General features: G+C 43.6%; 1 protein-coding gene across 5 annotated transcripts in view; it reads right to left on the bottom strand.

The window, feature by feature from the left end:
- The window catches only part of CHCHD3 (coiled-coil-helix-coiled-coil-helix domain containing 3), a 130,985-nt gene that overhangs the window by 11,578 nt on the left and 93,561 nt on the right, over window positions 1–25,846 (bottom strand). For all 5 annotated transcript variants that reach the window (XR_008430914.1, XM_053942577.1, XM_053942578.1 and 2 more), the window contains one exon: window positions 15,887–15,957. Coding sequence is in view for 4 of the 5 variants with exons in the window: in XM_053942577.1 (XP_053798552.1) it covers window positions 15,887–15,957 (71 nt within the window). In the remaining variant the exon portion in view is untranslated. The remainder of the gene's footprint in view (window positions 1–15,886; window positions 15,958–25,846) is intronic.

Genomic DNA, 25,846 nt, shown 5'->3' on the forward strand with positions numbered 1-25,846 from the left:
TCCACCTTTTGTGCTACTCATAATCAAGCCTAGTGTTAATCTTCCCTGTGTTATTTTTATATCCTTTCTCCCAAAACCCCAGCATCCCCAAAATCCCAGGCAAATGTTTGTCATCCTCTCATTTATTTCACCTCTTACCCAGCCTTGTCAAAAGCAAATAAAGATCTATTTCAAACATTCTGACCTTTGGAGGGAAGGGAAGGGAAGGGAAGGGAAGGGAAGGGAAGGGAAGGGAAGGGAAGGGAAGGGAAGGGAAGGGAAGGAAGGGAAGGGAAGGGAAGGGAAGGGAAGGGAAGGGAAGGGAAGGGAAGGGAAGGGAAGGGAAGGGAAGGGAAGGAAGGGAAGGGAAGGGAAGGAAGGGAAGGGAAGGGAAGGGAAGGGAAGGGAAGGGAAGGGAAGGGAAGGGAAGGGAAGGGAAGGGAAGGGAAGGGAAGGGAAGGGAAGGGAAGGGAAGGAAGGGAAGGGAAGGGAAGGGAAGGGAAGGGAAGGGAAACTGGAAGGGCTTTAAGGTCCCTACCAACCCAAACCATTCCAGGACTGAGCAATTCCACATTTGCACATGGAAAGTTATGCACATCTTTAAAGCCTTTCTTGGGCAAGGACTGAAGAGGAACACAAGATGAGCATCAGGAAAAAATATTCTGGTTGTGAATCCTAATTTGTTGGATGAACAATCTTCAGGCCCTCAGACACCACAGGAGGACCAGATCTCTTCAGCCCAGAGGACAACTGTAAGAGCTGGATCTCAATTATCAACGACTTACAGGATGAAATCATCAATGGATTACAGGACAGAGGCAGCCAGACAGGTTTCCTAGCATTGGGTTTACAATGCCAAAAAAAAAAAAAAATCCAAACTTTTCCCAAAGAACAGCTAATGAAACTCATTGTTAAGAACATACTGGGGTTATCAAAAGCACATCTAGGTTCAAAAAATAATTCTACAGGAAGGTGTGAGGTGCCCAGCAAGAGATTACAAGCAAGATGTGCCTCAGGAAAGCCCCATGCCACCACTTGTTTGAAAATAAAATGGTACCACACTGAACACTTCCCTCATTTTTGCAGTATTCTCTAAAAACCCACTCCCAGCTCAGGAGACTCTGATCTGCCCTGCTGTGGTTGCCTAAATTCCAAATATCTCGAGGAGCAAGCTATCAAATCAAGACAGGATTCCCATCCACTCTGACAGACAAAACGAGTTTGAATACTTTTATTTAAACTGATATGAACTGATTTGCATGATCCCAAACCACTATTTGTTTATAAAATTCCCCTCCCCTCCAAAAATAGAGGAAAAACCCTCTTCAAATCCAGAGCACACCACCATTAATGCACAAATGTACCTCTCCCACAGCTGGTTCCTGCAGCTGCAAAGGGAGCAGCATGTTGGAATTACCCAAATTTAGGATGCACTTTTCTTTTTAGCTTAAGGGACAGTTTTTAGTGAATAGCAGGATACTAAAATAAACAATCACATGGATGGCAATGATACAAATTCCTTCTAACAGGGGCATGGATGCTGCTACAAAGTAGGAAGGAGAATTTAGCAACTGCAGGCTTTAATTAGAAGGAACTCAAGGAGGAGCAGTTTTAACTCTGTGGAATATTTTGTAGTACCTAAATGTTATATATAGAAATACATAGACAAATACTTCTTGGCCTTGCACAGATCAAACCCAGCTCCTAATTTTGAGAAGTTCAGAGCCAAAGAATGATCCCAGTTGTAGCCAAGCCTGTCCCACCACTGTTGAGGACAAAATCCAAACTCTTCCCAGCTCCAGAGTCCCATCAGCTCAGCGTGGATGGAGCCAACCTCTCCAATTCCATGATCAGCAAACCAACATTTGCATCCAAACCCTCGTCATGTAAACCCAGATCACAGACTAATTTTAGAGCTTGCATGTGGTATCACTTGAGCTCAGCCTTACTCACCCAAAAAAGAATTATTTAATGAAGACTGGCAAGATTCCACTTGGCTGTTCAGGAGAACACAAGTCAAGGATCATCACTGCAAACAACACCATGTGCTAGAATTCCTTACTATTTACTCCTAATAAGGAATTTGGGAGGGGGTTTCTGAAGGTTTAGGGAAGAAAAGGAATCAAAGCTCTGCTCAGCTCAAGCTCGTGGAAAGGCAGATCCAGGCTCTGGGAGACTGAACTGATGCTTTGCTGGTATTTCTTATAGAGATGGCTGATGCCAATTGCAGGACTACTTGGATATATTAACTACCACTACATGACAGATTAAACCTCGATATTTCTAATTTTTAAAGGAAAAAATAATTCTGCAACAGTTTGAAACCTGCTTCTACATGAAGGTGGCAAAAAAGACAAAGTTTCGTCCGCTTAAATGATCCATCTTAACGTTATCCCCATCCCTGCATGAAATTTTCCACAGTAACTTTACATCACTGTGTGTGTAAAGCACACAGACACACAAAAAAATACAGACAGATCCCAATGAGCAGCATAAACCAAATCCAGGACAGCAAAGCACATTGTGGATTTATTCCTGCCACTTATTTCCTAAGAGCTACAACTCACTGCAGGCTTTGTAAAGGCCTAAGATCACATCATCATCCCCAAACCCTGGTGATAAAAATCTTCACTGAGCCTCACACTAAAAAAAAAAAAACAAACCCAATCAGTTTTGCTTTTCTAAAGGTGCTAAATAATATGTTCTAACAAGCAGGCACTTTTCTCCTCTCTAGCAAAGGTCAACTACAGCACTCAACACAAAGCACCACAAGACACTAACTCGTGGCACATTATTATCCAAATATTACCCTCCAGAGCAATATATATTTAACTATTCTCTTCAGCTATAAAAGGCCCCAAACCCCTGTTAACTGACCACAAAAATAGAAGATGTTATGGGCAGAAGCAGCATCCAGAACAAGCAATCACCAGTTAAACACTTCAAGCCTCGCCGCTCGCGTGGGTGACGATTACTCGAGGGAACTGAAGGGTGTAATCTTAGAAGAAAACAGAATAAATGCCAATTTTTCATTTGGGCGTGAAGTTATTTAAGAAAACAGGCTTGGATTCACACTGCTAAGCCACAAAGGCCACGTGTGATTCTACAAATCTAGGATTGGGATGAGGCCGAGCCTCTCTTTTCATGAAATAGAATCAGCTGGGCTGCAGCAACAATCAAATGTCATCAACTCCAACAAAGAGCAATAATCCCACTGAGAAGGTGCTGATAACCAGTGGCCACTGCACCTTGCTCTAATTTATTTTAGCCTTAAGATATCTGGATGATTTTTTCTCTTTTTTTTTAAATACTTTTGTTGTTGTGTTTTTCTACACAATGATGTTATTGATGTATTGTAGATGTTTTGGAGTTTTATTTTTTTTTTTAGTGTGGTTTGGATTAGTTTGTGGTAGATGGTAGGATTGTGCTTTTATTTTTGGGGTAGTTGGTTTTAGGTGTACTGTATGTTCTTTTAGGTCAAAGTAAACTGCATTTTGTTGTTAAAGGAATGGAGAAAAATGTCTTGGTGATCTTAATAGGGGTATATAATTTTGATGTTCTGGATTCTAGTTTGTACTGGAGTTTTAACATGTTTGGTATAGTAGTGTTTAATGCTGGAGTTATTTTATTTAAGGTATGATAGTTCATAGTTCATATTTATTTTTAAATAATAATAATTTTAATAATGAATTTATTTTTAATAATAAAAATAAAATAGTACTGTTTGGTATAGCACTGCTTGGTATAGAAGTGCTTAATGGTGGAGTTATTTAAGGTACGATACATTTTATAGTTAATCTTTATTTTTAATAATAATAATATTAATAATAAATTTATTTGAATAATAAAAACAAAATAATAAAATTAATTTTTAATAATAAATAATAAATTAATAATAAATGTTCAATGTGTTGCAGAAACATTAGAACAGAATGCCCTCAACATCCTTTGTGGCACCTGACGAAGGAAAATGTTCCTCTCACCAGGACCAGGTCAAGAACTGGAGCTGGAGGGGTGAGCTATAAATGACAACACACAGTTTTTTCATTATTCTCATTATTTAAATTATTTTTCAAGTTTTCAAGTAATTTTTCACCGCCTGTTGGTGGGTGTTTCCCTCAGGCTGTTGTAAGACACGACAACAAAGATGCTCCCAGGGCTGGAGATCCTGGCAGAGCTGGGGGTGCTCACCTGGAGAGGAGAAGGATCCAGGGAGAGCTTCCAGCACATTCCAGGCCCTAAAGGGGCTCCAGGAGAGCTGCAGAGGGACTGGGGACAAGGCCTGCAGGGACAGGACACAGGGAATGGCTCCCACTGCCAGAGGGCAGGGATGGATGGGATCTTGGGAATTGGGAATTCCTGCCTGGGCTGGAATTGCCAGAGAATTCCCAGAATTCCCAGAATCCCTGGGTTGGGAGAGACCTCCAAGAGCATCGAGCCCAGCCCAGCCCAACAGCTCAGGCAGACCCTGGCACCCAGTGCCACATCCAGGCTTTTTAAACACATCCAGGGGTGGTGACCCCACCACCTCCCCGGGCAGCCATTCCAGAACTTTATCACCTTTCTGGAAAAGCTTTTTCCTGATATCCAACCTGAATTTCCCTGGGCTCAGCCTGAGCCTGTGTGCTCTGGCTCTGTCAGTGCTGCCTGGAGACAGAGCCCAAGGCCAGCTGAGCACAGGCACCTTTCAGGAGCTGTGGAGAGAGCTGAGGCCAGCCCTGAGTCTCCTTTTCTCCAGGCTGAGCACCCCCAGCTCAGTTCCTCACAGGCTTTGTGCTCCCAGCCCCTCACCTTCACAGAAGCTGGGGCTGCCCCTGCATCCCTGGAATGTCCAAGGCCAGGCTGGACACTGGGGCTGGAGCAGCCTGGGACAGTGGGAGGTGTCCCTGCCATGGCACTGGATGCTCTGGAATGTCTCTTCCAACCCAAACCATTCCCTGGATCTGTGAGGGCACCAGCAGAGCAGTCTGAGGCAGAAGGCAGAGTGTCCTGATGGAAATTCCAGTGCCAGCTCACAAAAACCTTTCAAAGGTCTCTCCTCACCCCCTCCACGTGCTGGCAGCATTAATTAAGACACTGGCTTATTTAACAGAACTTCACTCTGCTCTAAGAAAGTCATTCTTGTGTTTTATAACCTCAGCACAGGCGATTTTCAAGCTCCTGTTTCTTTTTGCAAGGCCTTCAGGTAGTTTGGGAAAGGGATGCTTTCAAGTTAAAGCAGCTCAAATTTGACAAACTTTAGATAAACCACTCACATTTTTCCCAGTTAGGTCGTGCCCCTTGATTTCAATTGGTTCTCACTAAAGTTTTCTGTTAATTGCTGCTGAGTGAAGAATTCATCTTGCTGCTGCTGAGGCTCATCTTGTTACAAAGGATGGTGCCAGGCTGGGAGAAGGAAAATAGTTCTGAAACCTGGTGATCTTTGCCATCGTGCTGGGATTTTTGGGTTTGTTTTCAAGGGGCTCAAATGCAACAGTCTGACAGAACTGTCATAATTTAGGGGAAAATGAATCAGTGATGGGAATTGTAAGAGAAACAGCATTTTTTACTGCAGACCTTTCCTCCTTCCTCCTCCTCCTGGCATCATTTGTGTAAGCAGGTATAATTTCAGTGACCTCTTTCATTCCCTACAAACAAAAAAGGCCTCTCTTGGGGCTGCTGCCACGAGAAACCAGCAGGATTTTCTCACCTTCATCCCACTCCGTGGAAAAGGTGAGTCCACTTAAAAGCTGAGGAGGGAATAAGTGCAAAAACCCCTCCAAAAGGTACAGGGAGTTCATAGAGACAATAATCAGCATAATTACAGTTAGTTATTGTTTGCTCTACTCACAACCCTACTTTATAATGCTCCTGCCAGCAGAGCTGCTTTATGGGATGTCTTTTTCATGCAGCAACCTTTTCATAAATCAAAGCCTCAAAGCAATACCAGGCAGTTTCTCCTGCAGCCTGTTTGAAAATAAAAGTTAACACCGAGCCCTGGCTGTTATCAATCTTCATAAATGTGTCCATGATACAGCAAATCTGTTCCATATTACCCCAGCTCTGCTCCTAATGCATGCACAGGAGCAAACCCAGGGGCTTAATGGAGCTCCTAAATGGCTTGGAAGTGGGAGCCACGCTAAGTGGCAAGGGAAGTTTGAAAGGAAAAACTGCCTTGCTCATTTCTTTCCATGCAGGATGGAATTATTCCCCTTCCAGCTTGAAAAATGTGTATTGTGCTACAAGGGGAATTTTCACCCACAAAATAGAGACCCCCAGGAAAACGTGGGTCGTGTTCAAGGAACTGCACTTAGAAGGGGAAATTATCAGGATTTCAGTCATTCCTTTTAGCACAGATCTGTGGGACTGAGGGTTTTTATATTCAAGCACTGAAATGAAAATCTGACAGAATTAATAAACTTATTGCAGTGGCACCCACACCCTCTGAAGGAGGAGAAGGGGGACCTGATCTCTATTAATTTGTATTTTCCACGCCCTAAAGGGGCTCCAGGAGAGCTGCAGAGGGACTGGGGACAAGGCCTGCAGGGACAGGACCCAGGGAATGGCTCCCACTGCCAGAGGGCAGCGATGGATGGGATCTTGGGAATTGGGAATTCCTGGCTGGGCTGGAATTGCCAGAGCAGCTGGGGCTGCCCCTGCATCCCTGGAATGTCCAAGGCCAGGCTGGGCACTGGGGCTGGAGCAGCCTGGGACAGTGGGAGGTGTCCCTGCCATGGCACTGGAGGGGCTTTGAGGTCCCTTCCCACCCAAACAATTCTGTGATCCTATGATTTAACCACTTTAAAGAAACCTAAATAATCATTTTACAAACCTTATCTTCCAAGTCTGACAGCACTTTGCAAGCACCCCCATGATTTGAGATTATTTCCCCAAATATTTACTGCCTACTTTGCCTTTAAACTGAGATTTCCCTCAGGTGCAGTCCAAGCAGAAAGGCTGTGGTGTATTTTTTTTCCCTGATTTTTCAACACTACTGGAAAGGAGATTAAAAAAAAAAAAAAAGAGGGGAACCACATGTCAAGTGGTAACAGAGATAACTTGTAATTCATTCTTCACCCTGTACCCAGGAACAGGTGAATTCTCCTTAAAAAAATCCCACCAGCAGCTCTGGGAAACATTCTCTCCTCCCCAAAGGGAGGTCTGTGCTGGAGGCTCCCAAGTGAGATTTGTAGGATTTGATCCTACAGATGGCTTGGCCTCATTAAAAACATCCTTAGAAAAGGTATTTGTAAATCTCAGCCACAAAAGATTAGGAAATACAGAACAAATTAATAATAAAAAGGAGCTGCTGTGGGGTTTAACCTCCCAGCTTTAATGCTGTAATTGGGAAATCTGCGACTCTTGTCCACAGGAAATCCCAACAAAGGATAAGGCATTAAAACAAGAGGCTTTATTCCTTGTTGGGAATAAACCTGGGGAGGGAGGAGGCAGCCAGATGTGCCCTGGAATGCCAAACACACCAGAGGAGCTGCTCATTCCTTGGGAGCAGCTCCCAGCCCACTGCCAGAGCAGGGATTGTCCCCAGTGAGGGCATCCAGGAGTTCTCCCAGCACTGGGCTGATTCCCAGCACAAATATTTATAAACAAACAAACGATTTATAAATTCCCAAAGGAGAATCAAAACCAGCTCCAGGAGGCCACCGAGGTGTGAGGGCAGAGTTTCACTCACTTTTTTCACAGGGAAATCTTTAAAATGACTTTGTTTCTCTGTAAGCAGAAAATGGAGATGCAGAAAATGCAGAAAATGGAGAAAAGCAGCAATGGCTGAACACATTTCTCTGTCCAACCCATCCACCCTGACCAGGAAAATGACCTTCTGAATAGGGAAAGGACCTGCAGATCATAAAATCACAGAGTGCTTCAGCTTGGAAAACACCTTAAAGATCATCAAGTTCATCCAGTTCCAACTCCCCTCCCACAGGGAAATTTTCCCTCAGAGTTATCCCACAATATCCTACACAGTTATCCCACTCCATCCTACTCAGTTATCCCTCTCTATCCTACACAGTTATCCCCCCACAACAATATCCTACAACAATTATCCTGTTCTACCTGTCCCCCCTCCCAGAAAATCTTTTATTTTATGTATTAATTCATGTATTAAAAAAAAAAAAATCCTCCTCCTGACTCAGTGCTTGACAAACATTAATTTTAAGATTGCTTTCTCCATTACAGAGAGTAAAGGATCTCACTGTGGGAAAAGCTGGGGATAGCCTGAGGGGAGATTTAATGAATCTATCCATGATTTCTAGAAAGGGGAAAAAAAAAAACCAAAGATTATGCCAAAGATGGAAAGAACTGACTTGCCCTCTTTATTAATGTGCTATATAAATTTTGAATAATGGGTTTTAAAAGTTAATGTAACTCTCAAAAAACACTGTCAGAGCTTCAATCCTGCCTCCTGACCAAACAAGCAGGTTTAAATTTCACATCAGAGCTCAGAGATTTCAATGAAAACACATCCCCACGCACAGATTCTCTGTGAAAGACAAACACAGATATTCCACCAGGCTCCCAGTTTGCTCTGAAGGGATCTGCATCCAGCTCCAAATGCACAATTCATGTTTTATCCAGCCCTGAGGAGAACCCTCGCTCCTAATGGACTGCACTGATCAAAGAAACAAAGTTAAATACCTGAGTGGCTGCAGGGAAAGCCAAAGTTGTCACGGCTGAAGTGACAATCACAGGTAAACACACTGCAAAGTGGCTTTAGGGAATTCTGAGATTCCAAAGGATCACTGGAGAATGGCCAAAGGATTCTCTTATTTGTTTATAGGTGCAGAGCAACTGAGGCAGAGGAACTGCTGCCCACTAAACCCCCTCTTTAAACTGGAACTGGGTGGTTTTTAATGTCCCTGGGTCAAAGCACAATCTCTCGTACAAAGCAGCAGAAAGTGCAAGAGATTTCTTGAGTGAGCTCTGCTCCTGCAGCCCCCTCAGGTGAATCCAAGCCCCGACTGAAAGAACTGAGCAAAGAAAGGAGTTTATTCAAAAGGAACAGGGCTTGGGATGTGCAGGATAAACAAGAGGCTGGAAAGATTTATTGAAGTCTCTTTACCAGTGTCTCTTCCCACCTGAAGCAGCTCTGTGCACTCAGAATCTGGGCTGGTTTCAAGCCAAGAGGGGTGAGAGCATCACTTCCATGCCAGCAAACTGCACCTCCACTTGGCTGGTGGAGTGAAATGTGTTTGAGGTCACACACCTCTGCTTGAAGCACTTCAAAAACCTCTCCTGGTGGCAGCACAGCTGTGTGTGAAGAGGTGCAAGAACAGAAAGAGAAATGAGACCTTTGGGTACCTCTGTTGCTGAGAAAAGCTGAGTGGCTGAGCTGAGCTATGGTGTTTAATTCTTTAATTCCCAGCTTCACTTACAAACAGCTCACACCTCTCATGTTGGAATTCAAGCTTCTCTGAGCTCCTCAGAGAGAGAGAGATGAATGCAGGGGTTGAATTAAAGCCTTTAGAGAAATTAAGATATATTAAGCCACACAGATATGAAGTAGAAGTGTAGGTTTAAGTTTTAAGTGGAAGTGTAAGTTATAGTTTTAAGTAAGTAGAAATATATTTTAAGTCCCTTAAGAAACTGTGTCAAGCTAGTAAAGGCCCTAAGGCCTAGTTTAAAAGTTCAGTAACTTAGCTCCAAACATAACAAAAACATAGCAGAACCTTGCCACTAGAACAGATAGAATTATTTACATGAATAGGTAAAATTACATGTGTAAATAGATAGAACTATTCACATAAATAGATAAACTTATACATGTAAATTCTAAGTAAGAAAACAGTATAGATAAATAGATAATATTATATATGTAGTTTTTTAGGTAAGAACTGACACTGACTACTTTTGTACTACTTTTGCACATTAGAATCAAGTTTAGATTGGTTCAGAAATAATGTTTTAGAATTGTGTTTTTAGCTGATTGGATGTTCCATGAATAAAAAGCCCCATAGTGGGATGCTAAGATCACCACCATCAACAACAACAATGACCACCACAGCATCAACTCATCAACAACCACAAGAAGAAGAGGAGAAAAAGAAGAAGGAGAAGGAGAAGAACAAGAAGGAGCAGAAGGAGAAAGAAAAGAAGAAGAAGAAGAAGGAGAAGGAGAAGGAGAAGGAGAAGGAGAAGGAGAAGGAGAAGGAGAAGGAGAAGGAGAAGGAGAAGGAGAAGGAGAAGGAGAAGGAGAAGGAGAAGGAGAAGGAGAAGGAGAAGGAGAAGGAGAAGGAGACAACAGAAGAAGAAAAGAAGAAAGAAGAAAAAGGGCTGGGGTTCCTGCTGCTGCAGGGGACATTGGACTCTGTGCCAGGGAACAATTGGTGCCACTGCTGCTGCTGCTGCTCCTGCACAGAACCTGGCACTCCATACCAGAGAGCAGCCTTGCAGCCCTGCAGCTGCTGCTCCAGCCTGGGACTCTATGCCAGGAAGCTTTAGCATGGACTGTTGGGAGGGGTGGAAGTTTGACAAGGAAGTTTCACAGCTATGTGTGCTTGGCAGAAAGGTCTCTGAATGTAGAATTTGAGAAGGAAACAGAGATGGAAGTGAGTTTTGATATAGAAGAATAATAGATGTGTAAGTTGAGAATTGCTGAGCCTGTCTTGCTGGACAACTAAGAAGGCAAAGGTTAAGTCGAGTTGGAAAGAGGTTTTATGGCTTAGAGCAAAGGATAAGCTGGCCACAAACAAAAAGATGTTTTTACCAAGCAGAAAGACACCACAGGCAAACAAGACATGCCGATGTGGCAAGCAGAAAAAAGTTCAGTTATCTGGCTGTTAATTTTCACTTGCTTCAGAATATCAAAGTTAGCAGCTGTGTCATCTCGGTTTTGATCAGTCCTCCTGGTTCCATCTGTGAAATCTGCAAATACCTGGTGGTTCTTGGGTGCAGATCTTTTCCATTTCCACTGTGGCTTGCTCATTCTTTGAAATGCGTACTCTAAGATTACCAAGAAGAATTTTCCACTGCAAGAAAACTGAAAAAGAACTTTGAGCTTAAACTGTAACTCCTGTGACTGGATAGCATTGCCCATAACATGGCAATGCCAGTGGTTATGACAGGCTGTGGGTGAGAGGAAAGGAATACATTGGGTGATCATGTAAATATGGCAATGCCAGTGGTTATGACAGGCTGTGGGTGAGAGGAAAGGAATAGGTTGGTTGATCATGTATTAAGATGCCCAGCAAAGAGAAATGCATCATGCAATGGAAGCAAAACTGAGGGGTCTTCAGGCTTGCCTACAGCTGGAGCTGACAGCTGTAGGTGTGGCTGTGTCACCCAGAGGACTGCTCTAACATCTTGGATACAATAAACTGCATGTTGAAGAGCCAAATGAAGTCCCACATCTCTCCTCTCAGGCTCTTACTCTGGACTTCAACACCCTGAACTCTCTGCCTTTGAGACTGATGTGTTCATGCAATAAACATCTTTATAGCAACCAACAACTGCTCGTGTCTCTGAAAACTCCAGACACAGCAACAGCTCAACAGTCTCTAAGGGATGTCAGGAGGAACTTGGGACCATCATCTCCAGACAGAACACGTGACAAAAAAATCAAGGACACCACCAGCAACAGCGTCATCAGGGCAAACAACCCTGCAGTGATTCTCTCCTGACAAAGCACCACCTCTATTTGCTCTATTTGTAAGAGAAAACATTAATTCAGGAGGTTTCTGTGCAGAGCTCACTGCCCTTGGCTAAACAAAAAAAAAGCTGAACTAAAGGCACAAAGCCTGCAGGATTTTTTGTAGCTTCCTATTTTCTGTTATTGACAAAACAGCATGCGGTATTTCATAAATAACTGGTAATTTGTAGTTTTAACTTCAGGTTTTAAAAGCAGCTACTTTTAATTCATGGCCAGGCTGGACCAATTTGGTCTAGGGAAGGTGTCCCTGCCCATGGCAGGGGGTGGAATGGGTTGAGCTTTAAGGTCCCTTCAACCCAAACCATTTTGGGAATCAATGATGTTATTTAAGGTACAAACTGGAAGTCTGGGTCTGCACAAGGAGAAATAAAGCACAAATTCCTTGCCTGGCTCTCTGCAACACAGATTTCTATGTTACAGAGGTATGAGAGCATGATGGTGACCGAAGATATTTGCATTAAGAAACTATCAATATTTCTAATTTACAGGCAGTGCAAGAGCCCTTCAAAAGTCACCATATGTGCCCCAACATCAGAAGGGTAACGAGGACAGGGAAATAAAGCCACACTTCCCTGGACTCGGTCCAAAGTCATCAATAAAAAGCTGATTTTCTCTCTACCCTGCTTTTTTTTTTCCCTCAGTGTCCATAGAATTGGCACCACTGCTTTGTGAGACAATTATATCTGAATATCCAAGTGTTGGTGTTATTAATTTACTGTGGTTTCATTATGCTCCTTCTCAGCTCCACAGCTCACAACAACATCAGTCAGAACACACAGGAAATCCTGCAAATATTTCAAATATTCACAGCTGAGCATCAAACAGAACTTCATGGGGGAGGTTTCCATGGCAGGGGGTGGGAACTGGATGATCCTTAAGGTCCTTCCCAGCCTAAACCACCCTGTGATTTTCTGATGGCAACAATGCCTTAGATTTTATTTTCAGTAAATATTAACGATCCAAGCTTTGTGACAGAGAAATCCTAATTAAATATGAAACTGATGATTTGTCATTTATTCCCATTCATTCTATGGGAATTGATGGAGAGAGTCACGTCCAAAAGACTCATAAGCAAGGAATAAAGCCCCCCAAAATCTGTGATTCAGAATAAACTTCCAGCTGCATCCTTTGGATTACAACTGTCACTGTCCAAGCAAACTTTGGGGAATTAATTCCATTAGTGGGGAAAACCTCACCCCAATCTGATCAGTCAATCCTCCAGGAGGACATGGGGTTTCCATCAGTCTGAATGGCTGGGAATTAAGTTTTCCCCAAAAAAAACCCAGCAGCAAGAAGCAATTCCATGCTGTCCACAGAGAGAGCAGCAGAGCAGGAGAGGAATGGCAGAATCTTTAGGAAAAAGCACGGATGCACAGCTATGAATTCTAAATACACCACCAGAAATCAAAACCCACCGAAGATAAAAACATTTATTTTAGGCTGCCTTTGCCCTCTCTGCTTTTTAAATGAATAATGAAGATGTCACTTGGCTCGAGACATCACGGGGGAATAAAATGTCACCACTGCAGCTGCTGAATTTCCCGCTCCCAGCCCTCCAAATTAAGGGAAAAAACCCACAAAACAAAGGGAGAATTTGATTAGGAAAAGTTCAAATCCTTGCCCAAAGCCCAGCTCTTCCTGTAACGTTGCATTCTTCTTTTCTTGTGTAAACTCCTCATTATAACAGAGCCATCTTCATAATGGAATAATTGGGGTTATAATGTAACTGTGGGAAGATAATTCCAGCTTTAGGAGGGGCAGCATGCCCCTGTAATGTTGTTTTAATGTGATTTGGGGACTGCAGGAACTGCCTGAACCTGCTCATTTAGGATTTGATCAATGGGAATTAGGCTGGTAAAGAGATGAAGCATTTGATAATTCCCAATTTGATCAATGTGAATCTGGGCCTTCGTGGAGATAAAACATTCCTCATGGATATTTGGAATATCAGTTTAATGCAGGCAGCAATAGGAACTGCAGACACAAGACTTGCCAGGTCTCTGATCCAAACCCATGTGGGATATTTGTATTTTTTTCCTCTTTTAATGGAGTTTAATTATCCCTAAAGACTGATGAAGCTACAGTTGATGTAATTTCAGGGATTAAATGGAGGAAGGAAAATCCAGGAAATATTTAATATATAACAACACCGTCCACTTCTTGCTCTGGGAAGTGATGCTGCTTAAAAAGTGGAAGAAATTCAAGTCATAGCACTTAAACTAGGGTACCTAATTCTAGACATGCCTAAAATAAAGTCAGACTATTTGCTAGTAACACCACAATTAGATCCATTAATCTTGCACTTGGAGCCTGCAATCACAGGCAGCACATGGCTTTATGCATTAACAAAATTTAGCAGCTCAACCTTATTTAATTCTTCTTTTACAGCCAATTAAACAACTCTTTAAACACCACTGGAGCCTCTGTCCTCTCAATCCTCACGTGCAATTAAACTGCACATGAGAAGTGCCAAAAGAGCATCTCCAGGTCTCACTAAATCATTCCTCATTTATCCATCAAGTTCCATAAAAGAGGCAGTGATAAAATAACACCTCCTGCATTGAAACCTTCAATAAAAAGACACGGTGTTTAAAAGGATTTTATGTAAGGAAAAACCTTTAAATTGTAAAGTAATATTGGTATTTCAAGCACTTTATCAAATCTGCCACAATTTATGTGCATATTTCAGGCACCTTTTTCTTTCCTGATTTTTTCCTTTTGTTTTCTTGGAAGGCAGTGGACCAATACTGGATCCACTGATGTAAAAATTCCCAGTAATTTTTATACTGGATCCACTGATGTAAAAATTCCCAGTAATTTTTATACTGGATCCACTGATGTAAAAATTCCCAGTAATTTTTTAAAAATTTGGTTTCAAGTACAAAAGCAGCACAGTGATTGCAGTACTGCTATTCCAGAGCAGTCAAATGGATGACTTCAATTTATACCTTTAGTTTCCAGAAAATTAAGAGAAGTCCAATCCCATCAAGTGCTAGGAATGTGATTCCTGGTCCAAATCCTCCCCAGTAAATATTCCTTGATTTCTGCACCCTACAAAATGGTTTTCTTAAATTTCCTTGATGCTCAGAACTGGCCCCTGCTCTGTCAATCAGCTCCATTTGTGCACAAACAGGAACCCAAAGTATTTGATTGACTTAGGAAATCTTTTATGTATCAGGAGGAAAAACCCAATCCCAAACTCACCTCTGCCCACTAAACCCACCCAGAGCCCTTAGCAGAACTTCAAATCCCAACAAAAGCTTCTTTTGGAATAATGCATGTGAAATGAGGCAATCATTTGATTTAAAAAGCTGAAAATATCCCCCTGTAACAGAGGAAGGAGACACCCAGGTGGGAATTTCATCCCAACCTTCCTGCATTTCCAGACATGATGGAAAACCCTCCAAATTATGCTTAAATCAGACCTTGATCAATGGTCATCCTGTCCCTCTTGTTTAAGGGACAGATGAATTTAGTGCTCAATATACTCTGACCATTAAACACTACAAAATTTTTATATATACACCAAGAGTATTCAACAATTCCTGCTGTTTAGAGATAAAATGAGTTTTTCTTATACTTTAAAATTTTATTTGTACCATTATCAGCAGCTCAGAAAGGATTTTCCTCTTCCTGCTCGTCAAAAACCAAAACAAAACACAAACCAGAAGAGAATCCCTCCACAAATCTACAAAAACCGTGGCAGAATAATTCATTTTCTGCAGCATCTCTTGGTTAGAGGAGAGAATTGAGGCTGTAAAAAGTTCTGTGTCCTCACTAAAATGATAAATGGGCCCTCGAGCCTGGGGGATGAAGCAGCCCAAAGGGAAGGTCCAAGGCTAAGGGTCACTGTCACTTTGATCCATCAATTACCAGATCTGCACTTCACTTTCTTCAGGACTAATAAAAATTATTTAATCTGACCTTCACTGTTGAGGGCAGAGTGAAATTCCTCATTTAAATCCTTCCCATGGTGCGATTGTGATGCAAAGTTGGAGTCTCGTTTTTGGTGCTCCATCAGATCTGTTTTTAGAATATTTCATGCTTCTTATCAGCTATAAATTAATAAATGTATGCAAAGTGTGCATTCCATTTCTCTGCAGCTTATGGTTCCTATACATTGGCCTCCAAACTCTCCTAAATTCCCTCCTTTCAACAACCAGAGGGACTGATAGGATCTGTGAGGGAGGAAGGGGGAATGATTGTGCATTTTAATGTGGTAAGAATCCATCCAGCTGCCAGGAAAAAACAGGAGGGACTCACTTGAACCGAGCTGAGACTTCATCAGCAGCTTTTTGGTATTGCTCAGTGGTGACTTTGTAGAACTGGGCACTCTGGAAAAAAAAGAAAGAAAAACCAGAATAAATACAGATTTCAGTCAGTATCATTTACAGGCATGCTAACACCTAGTCAATAAAGCTGATTTTGGATTTAAGTTGTTTCAAAAAACTGTCAAAACCTAACCATAAAAGGACAGAGCTTCAGAAATCGCTTTTTTTGGGGGGTGATTTTTTAAAAATAAGTGTGTCTTGATTATGCAAAAGGAATGGCTCTTGGGGAAGAAACTCTGAAAGGGACATGAGGCAAGAATCCCATATTTAGCACGAGGTGCTCCTGGAGTCTTTGCAACTTCTTCATTAGAAATTCAAATCCAAATACTGATTCTAGGCTTCTCTGCAGAGCCCTGTTTGTGTTGCTCACACCCATCTCCCCCCTGCCTCACAGGTGGCACTCGAGCCAAGCTTCAAAGTCCCACAATAAATTAGCGATGGCTCGACTTTCCCTTTTGCTCTTTGCCTTGAAAACGCCTCTCTGAGGATTTACTGGAATATTCCAAACTCCCAGGTTGCTTCAATCAGTTGCTAATTTCTCAATTTTTAAAGCCAAGCAGCTTCAGAACAGATTTTCATGTCCCCTAAACCCAGGGATGGCTTTGACTCAGTTCTACAAAATTGTTCATTTCCAAAGTACAGGTGAGAGATGCTCACCAAGCAACAGAAGTTTCCTAGGTGTGAAAATGCTGTAGCAGGGAAGGCTCAGCTTTGATATTGGGAAAATTCCTTTATGGAAAGGCTGGTCAGGCTCTGGAAGAGCTGCAGGGAGTCCCCATCCCTGGAGAGATTTAAAGCCCTGTGGAGGTGGCATTTGGGGACAAGGCTCAGTGGTGGCCTTGGCAGTGTTGGACTCGATGATCTTAAAGGTCTTTTCCAGCCTGAAGAATTCAGTGATCCTCCAGGCTGAGATAAATCACTGGAATGTTGTTTTGCTCCATGTCTCAATAACACAGAGGTGGCATTTTTCAGGAGGTTTTTATAGCCTGGGCACAGCTGGACCTTGGCTGTAATAACCAAGGCACCTGGCTGCCCAGCTGGAGGGAGAAAGCAAAGTTTGAGCAGCTCCAAACTTCTCTGAAACCATTTTCCTGGGAGTGCTGCTGGAAACAGGGAGTGGAGAGGCAAAAAGCTTGTGCTGGCACTTGCAAGAACTCTGGTGTGGCTTTGAGTCATCGGCATCCCAGGGAGTGATGTTAACATGGCAACAAAATCCTGACAACGCCACGCTGTGTGATCACATCAAAACCAGCTGAGTCCTTATTTTAACAACCTGGACTTTTATCCTGTGCTTCGGAGTTATTGATGCCTCAATATTGATTTGGCATCTTCCAAATATTTAACTTGTGTCAGGCTGAGAGAGCTGGGATTGCTCACCCTGGAGAAGAAAATGTTCTGGGGGAGCTCAGAGCTCCTAAAGGGGCTCCAGGAGAGCTGCAGAGGGACTGGGGACAAGGCCTGCAGGGACAGGACACAGGGAATGGCTCCCACTGCCAGAGGGCAGCGATGGATGGGATCTTGGGAATTGGGAATTCCTGGCTGGGCTGGAATTGCCAGAGCAGCTGGGGCTGCCCCTGCATCCCTGGAATGTCCCAGGAAGGATTGGAGCAGCCTGGGATAAGGGAGGTGTCCCTGGAATGAGCTTGGAGGTCCCTTCCCACCTAAACTGGTCCAGGATTCTGGGATTTGGGACACTCAGAATCCATCCCAAGGGATTTTTATATAATATGGGGATAGAAAAGAGAGGAAAAGGGAAGGGAGACCCTTCATGGTTTCCTGAGATTCCCAGTGAAGCCCCTGGGTCCATAAATTTATTGGGAGAGGAGATGGATCCAATGTCAGGCTGGGAGAGCTGAGAATGTTCCCCTTGAGAGGAGAAGGATCCAGGGAGAGCTTCCAGCACATTCCAGGCCCTAAAGGGGCTCCAGGAGAGCTGCAGAGGGACTGGGGACAAGGCCTGCAGGGACAGGACACAGGGAATGGCTCCCACTGCCAGAGGGCAGGGATGGATGGGATCTTGGGAATTGGGAATTCCTGGCTGGGCTGGAATTGCCAGAGCAGCTGGGGCTGCCCCTGCATCCCTGGAATGTCCAAGGAAAGGCTGGGCACTGGGGCTGGAGCAGCCTGGGACAGTGGGAGGTGTCCCTGCCATGGCAGGGGTGGCACTGGAGGGGCTTGAATGTCCCTTCCAACCCAAACCACTGCATGATTCCACAACACACATGGATGCCACGATCCAGTCCATGGGGAGCATCACTCCAATTTTAATTTTGGGTAAAATAAAGCAGTTTAGCTTAAGACACTGATGTATGGAAAAGCAATATGATGAAAACATTTTTAGGGGGGAAAAAATGGGAAAGGCTGTAAGTGGAGAGAAATCACTCTTCCATAAAAGTCACAGATGACACAGGTCTGTGGTCACTGGCTGAGTAAACATGTCCTGAGGAATATTTATCATTTTATGAGCAGTGCAGCTCTCACTCTTGCAAAAACACTTCCTGAAATTCTAAAAGAGGCAGCACCAACTACAAAAAATTACAAAGACAAACATTTTTCCTTCCCACTTAAAGATTTCATCTTCCAAGCTTCTTCCTGCAAATGATAATCTTGAAATACACCAAAATCAGTGAATAAAAATGCCAGCTCCAGACAGGGGTAAAATTGTATTGCAGGGCTAATATTTTCTCACAAATGATAACAAATTGGGTAAGAGGCACTGCAGGCAAAGGTCAGCCCGGATCAGCAGGAGCAGAGAGCTCTGCTGCACTTCCCACTGCCAGCCCCACTCCTCATCACTCATTTGCACTAAAACCCAGCTTTCCACGCACGCTCATTTATTTTTTCATAAATCATCGTCGGCCGGCGAGCAAATGAAAGTGAAATTCTCCTCACACCAGTGACCCCCTGGCACTCAGCAATCCCAGCCAGGCCCGGGGGGATGGGATGGGATCTGTGGGATGGGATGGGATGGGATGGGATGGGATGGGATGGGATGGGATGGGATGGTGGAAATGATGCCTCAAGTTTTTAACTTTTCTATTTTTCAGTTTCTGTGTGTGGGTCTGAGCTTCACATTATGGGATGGGGAGCTCTCTGCACAGAGCAGGGAGACAAAACAATTCCTGCTCCAGCTGGGCACCAAGGACAAATGATCCAAAGCTCAGGCCCAGGAGCACAAACAGCGTGGGCTGGAGAGAGAAAAACAAGCAGGATGGGAGTGCCTGGGCTAAAGCTGGAATGGGACAATGAAGTGCAAGGTGCAAATGGAGCAGAGCTGATCCCAGTGAGAGCCCCCGGGAGCGCTCGTGCATTTTGGGACCATTTTGGTTCCTCTTGGCTGCAGCCCTGGCTGGGCTCTGGTGCTGCCCAAGGTGGATCCATGGAGGAGATCCTTGGAATAAATCCCTGCTTTATTCTTTAACTCTGTCCAGTCTCTGTTCTAGCTCAGCCTCCTCAAGGCATCAGGATGAGCCCACGACGGGCAGCGGGGCGAGCGTGGCCGGGGCAGGGCTGAGATGATGAATGGTTCTCCATCACCCCCTGTCCCCTCCCAGGCCAGCACAGACTGGAATCTTATTTAGGCTGCCATTTATCTTTCTTTGGGCCAGTCAATAAAGATGAACACAACAGTTGTAAGGATCGATTGCAATTTTTTCTCATTTTCAAGCATGAAGGAGCATTTCTGACATAAAAACAATATTTGGGGTGTACTTGTTCTGCTTTTTAATTGCAGTTCAAGTGATCAACTGAGCTGCTCTGTATGCCCAGAAGTTTTAATCCTACAAGCTATCAAGGAATCATTTGTTATCTTAGCTGAAGTGTGCTGTTTGTTGGCTCAGGTCTGCTATTGAAACTCACTCAGATTCTCTTTTAGAGATAAACTCTCCGTAACCCAGAGATGAAGTTTTTTTTTTTCCAAGTCCTCCCTCATCCTCCAGATAAAAGTGCAGTGGTCATTTCCCTAAATACAGATTTAAAATGGTGCTGTAGCATCATTTCCTCATCTCCAGATAAAGCAGACATTTATTATCCTCATCCTTGGCAGTGCCCAAGGCCAGGCTGGGCAGGGCTTGGAGCAGCCTGGGATAGTGGGAGGTGTCCCTGCCATGGCAGGGGTGGCACTGGATGAGTTTAAAGTCCCCTTCAAACCCAAATCCAGCGGTTTTGGCCCAAAGATAATGAAGATATTGCATTAAAATTTAGTAACAAGTGGTGCCTTTTCCAGAGCCACCCTCAAAGTGAACTGAGAGAAACAGAGGCTGAACGAGAAGTATAGAGAACTTCAATTTTACTTCTAAATCCATCCAATTTGCCCAGATACATACACAGAACCACAGAAAATATACATAATGCTGTAAGTCAGGAAGAGAAAAGTGAGATCTGGCCACGGGTGAAAGTGTTTTCACCACGTTTGCCACTGAAATAATTTTCCCTGAGCAAAAATGGAAGCAGAAGCTTCTTTAAGCTGGAGGAATAAGAGGAGAATTTATTTCTCTCGAGAGCTCTGATTTCAAAGGTCTGTGTGAGAAAATAAATTCCTGGAGCCCCTCAGAAGGTCACTGTTTTGTCTGCACGGAGGAACTCAAAGCACGAGTACACGTTTCACTCTGGGCTGGAAATCTTCAGATTTGCAAGCAGGGAAAGTTCTGAGAGATCCTGTGTCATCCAAGCTGATAAAAGATTATCAAAAGAACCAGGAGAACTTGAGATCCCTCATTTAATTTCACCAGAGATGCTTCACCTATATGCACTATTTTATTAAAAATGTGGTGAAACTGTTTTTACTGCAGACAGACCTTGACTGATTTTGGCATTGAATTCTTGCTTTTAAGCCCTTAAAGCCCTGAAGAGATTCATTAGCAGAGTAACATTCATGCAATCTATTTAATTTTTTTAGAATTAAATTTAATAGTTACGTAGTTAACAGTTGATTTGACAAAGAAAAAAAGACTTTTGACTTGCATACAAAAGAGACAAACCTGCCCTTTGCTTCAAGTTAGTGCTGGGAAAGACAAAAATGAGCCCAGCTTGACTCCAGCTCAGCTCAGCACCTGCTCCACCCACCAAAGGAACCAAGGGCTTGGGCTGTTTGGCACCTTTGAGAATCAGGGGAGAATTTTTAATTTAAAGACTTCTCTTTCCTTCTCATCCTCCCCCACGAAAAGACTCAAAGCATCGGCAGGCAAAGATTATCCTGTTCCCTGAATGGCAAATTGGGAAGTTTTCTGTGCTTCTTTTAAATCCATTTCTGCTGCAGTTAAGCTCCTTTTCTCCCTTAATTGTACTTGTGGCCATTTCATCTCGGGATATTTAACAAAGCCATTTGTGGATAATAGGGAGCATTTTGTTTTAATCATCCTGTTGACACAGAGCCTGAGATCTGAAGAGATCAGCCTTAAAAGAGATTTCCAAAGCCACAAGGAAATAGTTTCACTTATTTTAGTCCAAACTCAAGACTGACCAGGTTGCTCCAAGCCCCATCCTTGGACTTGGGCACTGCCAGGGATGCAGGGGCAGCCCCAGCTGCTCTGGCAATTCCAGCCCAGCCAGGAATTCCCAATTCCCAAGATCCCATCCAGCCCTGCCCTCTGGCAGTGGGAGCCATTCCCTGTGTCCTGTCCCTGCAGGCCTTGTCCCCAGTCCCTCTGCAGCTCTCCTGGAGCCCCTTTAGGGCCTGGAATGTGCTGGAAGCTCTCCCTGGATCCTTCTCCTCTCCAGGGGAGCACCCCCAGCTCTCCCAGCCCTGCAGCAGCTCCATGGATTCCTCTGGACTACAGAGAAAAAGGCAAGATTAGAAGAAACAAACTGGAAAACCTCCAGTCATGTTTCATCTCTGGAACTGCCACCAAGTGAGCGAGGGGAGAAGGAATTAGGGAAGAAAAAAGAACAAAAAAAGAATAAAACCAACAACTGCTCTGTGCCTCCACGCCAGTTCCAAATTACAATAAATTACAGCTTTATAAATATGACCATTCTGATGGCGTTTTCATTTGAATTTAAAGCCTCAATTTGTCCCTGAATTGATTTTAATAAGCTATGGAAAACCAAGCATTTAACATCAGACAGCTTCCCAAGTAACACTGCATCTTCATTCTGCCTCCAAATGATCTATGGATGAGGGAATTTCTTCTGAAATGTCAGCAGATCAGGCCTGTGCTTGAATTTTTAGATAAGTTATTCTTTATACAAGTTCTGACTGCTCTCATTTGATCCAGCTGCTCTCGTCAGTCAATTGATGCAGTTTTTATTCCAGAGATGAAACTAAGGGTGTCCAAATCCACATTCAGAGATCCTACATAACACTTAAGACTTCTGCTCTTGCTTCTAAACCCTATTATGAGCTCCTTTTTAATGAGGGGACTGACTGTCCTCACTGGGGGGAAGTTCTCTGGATCTGCCACAGGGCTGAAAATCAGGTCTTTATGAAATCTATCCAAATGGAGCATCATTCCAAAAAAAAAAAAAAAAAAGGTTGCAAAACAGTTGAACTACAGCATCAAAGACCCAACAAATCCCCCCCACCACAATTCAGAACAACTCGGGGACTAAAGATGAATGGACAGAGCAGGGCATGAGCTTTTACAGCAGAGGAGAACTTTTTAATGTGCAGCAGGTGGGAGAAGTGGCTGCAAGGCAGGGAGAGGGAATTCAGACCGAAAGAGAAGCTCCACAGGAAAAAAAAAAAAAAAAAAAAAAAAAAAAAAAAAAAAAAAAAAGGAAGCAAGCTGGGATCCTGGACTGAGCCTACACAGGACACCCAGATAAGGAAGTTGAGATTAAAGCAATTATTAGGATTTTGGAGCTTGCCTAGAGCTCCCTGTTTCAAATTCAGGGGCAATTCCCTCTCTTCTGCCTTTAGAAAACATCCTCTGTTTGTTGTCTCCTGGAAGAAGCTGGGTCAGGACCAGGCTGTCCCTGTGACAGAAGAGATGCCTGAACTGTTACGGATGGAGGGAGGATTTGGGACACCCAAAACCACCCAGCACCTGCTCCTACAGAGAGGTAAAACCCAAAAAGTATCCAAAGGTGTTGAAAATGCCACAGATCCACCCAAACAAAAACCTGGAAGGTGTCCCTGCCTGTGGCAGGTTGGGATGAGATGAAGTTTAAGGTCCCAAACCAATCTGTGATTCCACAAAACAAAGGAGCAACCTGCAGAATGGAAATTCACTTCCCATCAGTGTTTGCTGGATTCCATGATGGGTGTTTGTCAAAGATTTCAGTGATATTCAAAGATGTCACAGATATTCAGAGTGCAGCAAGCAGGGTAAAATACTTCACTCAGTTATCAGCAGAAAATGGGGGGAAAGAGAGCCATTTTTGACCTTTTCTTTTGAATTTCCAACTCTGTTTTTCAGGCACCACTAACTAATGCCTTTAACTGCAACTATTAATGGCTCTGAAGTTTCTCCACAGCCACGCCTCACTTCACTTTTCTGCCCTGCTAGAACATCGATCTCTAATTTGTTAACACTCAGAGCTGCCAAAGAAAATGAAAACCTTGGTGAAAAGGACAAATCTATTCCAAGTTCTTACAGCTATTCAGCCAAGCAGCTAATCTGCATGTAATTGTAGCAGTGGTGTTAATACAAATGTGCTCAGGCTTAGAGATGCACCTGAAAATGCACAACTGTATTTATGGCCCCTCCTGATGATGAGAAGCCTCATTTAAATCTTTCCCATTTACAATTTCCCTTCTCAGCTCAGCCCTGTTGCTATTCCATGGTTTAAAGTATGTTTTCCCAATGGGGTTATTTCTCCATGACCTGGAGCAGGCTTTGCCCCCAAAATGAGTGTGGTACATCTTTGAGGCACACAGGAATGGGAATTGCTGCTGCCAGAGGTGATGGCCAAGAAATCTAAGTTAGGAATTCCCTTCTGTTGGTGGCATCGGGTGCAGACGGCAGCACAGGGATGAGGATTTCAAATTCCTGGTGCTGGTTGCTTTTATGGAATTAATTCTTAAATACTGGTCCAGGGGGCCACTTAGGCAAAGCAAAAACCACACCACGGGGAATCATCAGCTCAAAGCAAACCAGGATCAGCATGAATCCTAAAATCCTGGAATGCTTTGGGACCTTCAAGATTATCCAGTTCCAACCCCCTGCCATGGTCAGGGACACCTCCTGCTAGCCCAGGGTGGCATCCAGGAATGGCTGTGACTTCCAGGGAAATGCCAGTGTTTTATTCCAAGGCACAGAGCTGTCCATTCTGCACGTGCCATTTCCAAACACACAGCTTTGCTACAGCAGCACAAAGCCAGCTCCATTCCATTCCTGCACAGCTCAGCTCATCCTGCATGGATGGCTCCCACAAACTCCTGAGGTGCTGGAGACTCAAAGGAAGACAATTTGAGGTCAGCCATGAAGCTCTTTTGGCAAAACTACAGCAGAGACAACGCTGAGTCCAGGGCAGCCTTTCCATGGTCTACAGCAGCCAAGATTTTAAGAGGAAGTCTCAAAGTCAGAGAAAATCCGAGATAATCCCTTTAACCACCACTTGTTTCCAACTCATTTTGGCCAGTTTTTGGAGGCAGAGATCCTGTGAAAGTGGTCAAAAAAGTACCTTCCTCTAAGGATAGTTAAGGGACAGGGATCACAAGAGGTTGTGATCCTCCCAGCCTTGGAGGTCCCCAAAAATCCCCCTGTCACAGCCCTCATCACTCTGCTCTGAGCAGGTGCTTGGACCTCCCAGGGCCCCTTGCAGTCAGAACAACTCCATAAATATGGAAATTCGGATCTGCTATCAGGGTGAAAATCTCTTTTGGCTTGTAGATATGCAATCTGCTCTGCAGCTGGAGGTGAAATTCATCTTGTGGCAGAAGCCCAACAGAAAGAATCACAGATTAGCTCTGTCTTCTTTCAAATCAATGGAAAATGGCTGGGTTTAGCTCTGTTTATTAGATCTCCCCCATCACTGCTGCCTGAGATTGGCTGCCTCAGGCCATAATGAGTGCAAGATTACCATTTTTTGAAAAGCACAAATAACACTCACATGCCAGCCCGAGAGAGACCACAAATAAAGTTCCAGAAAAAAAAAAAAAATCTAAAATATTCTGTCTCTCTCAATCCAACAGCCCTGGAAACAATGTCATGGCACAGGCTTGTTGCTGTTTCTCTCGCTGCCTTAAAAAGTTTTGTCTGTGGGTTTTTTTTTTTTTTTTTGAGCTGGTATTTGTGAAAACTTTCCTCAGGAACCAGCTTGATCAATCAGATCAAATTCTCATTTTGTGGAATTATGAGCTGCAGTATCCAAATAGGATGAGTTTGATATTCAAAACCACTTCAGCATTTGGTCAGAGCAATGAACTTCTTTGAATGTTGCTGCCACAAATAATCTTGAATTTTGGTCTCCCTGTCAGGTGATATTTTGATGGTTGGGATCAGCAGGAGAGCAAAGAGGGGGTGAATATGAAGAGCAGGCTTTTCACTGTGCAAAGTTCATGATCCAAGTGAAAACAGCCACAAGAAAAGGCAGAAAATCTGATACCAACTGACTGGCAGCTGATGCTGCTACAACAAAAGCCAAACTGTAAAAATCTACAGATCAATAACAGGTTTTGGTGATGGTGAAGCAACTAAAAAACTTCAAGGATGGTCTCTGGCAGCTGCTTTGAACACCAGGTGAGAGCAGTGAGGAGGAATCAGCACTGGTACAACAAAAATGCTGAGGATATTAAAAATCCCTGATGAAAAACAATGGAGGTGTTTGGATGAGTGGTAAGCACCTGAATCCAAGAAAACTGCATTTTACACTCAGATTAGATGGAGAACTCTGCTCATATTTAATTTAGTGAAGCAAGAAAGGAAACGAGCTCTGAGCATGTTTAAATCAAAGGAATGGGAGAATTTTGCAGTGCTTTCCCAAGAGTGGATCCCAGCAGACCCACTGA

The sequence above is a fragment of the Vidua chalybeata genome, chromosome 5, assembly GCF_026979565.1.
Source record: "Vidua chalybeata isolate OUT-0048 chromosome 5, bVidCha1 merged haplotype, whole genome shotgun sequence".
Lineage (NCBI taxonomy): Eukaryota > Metazoa > Chordata > Aves > Passeriformes > Viduidae > Vidua > Vidua chalybeata.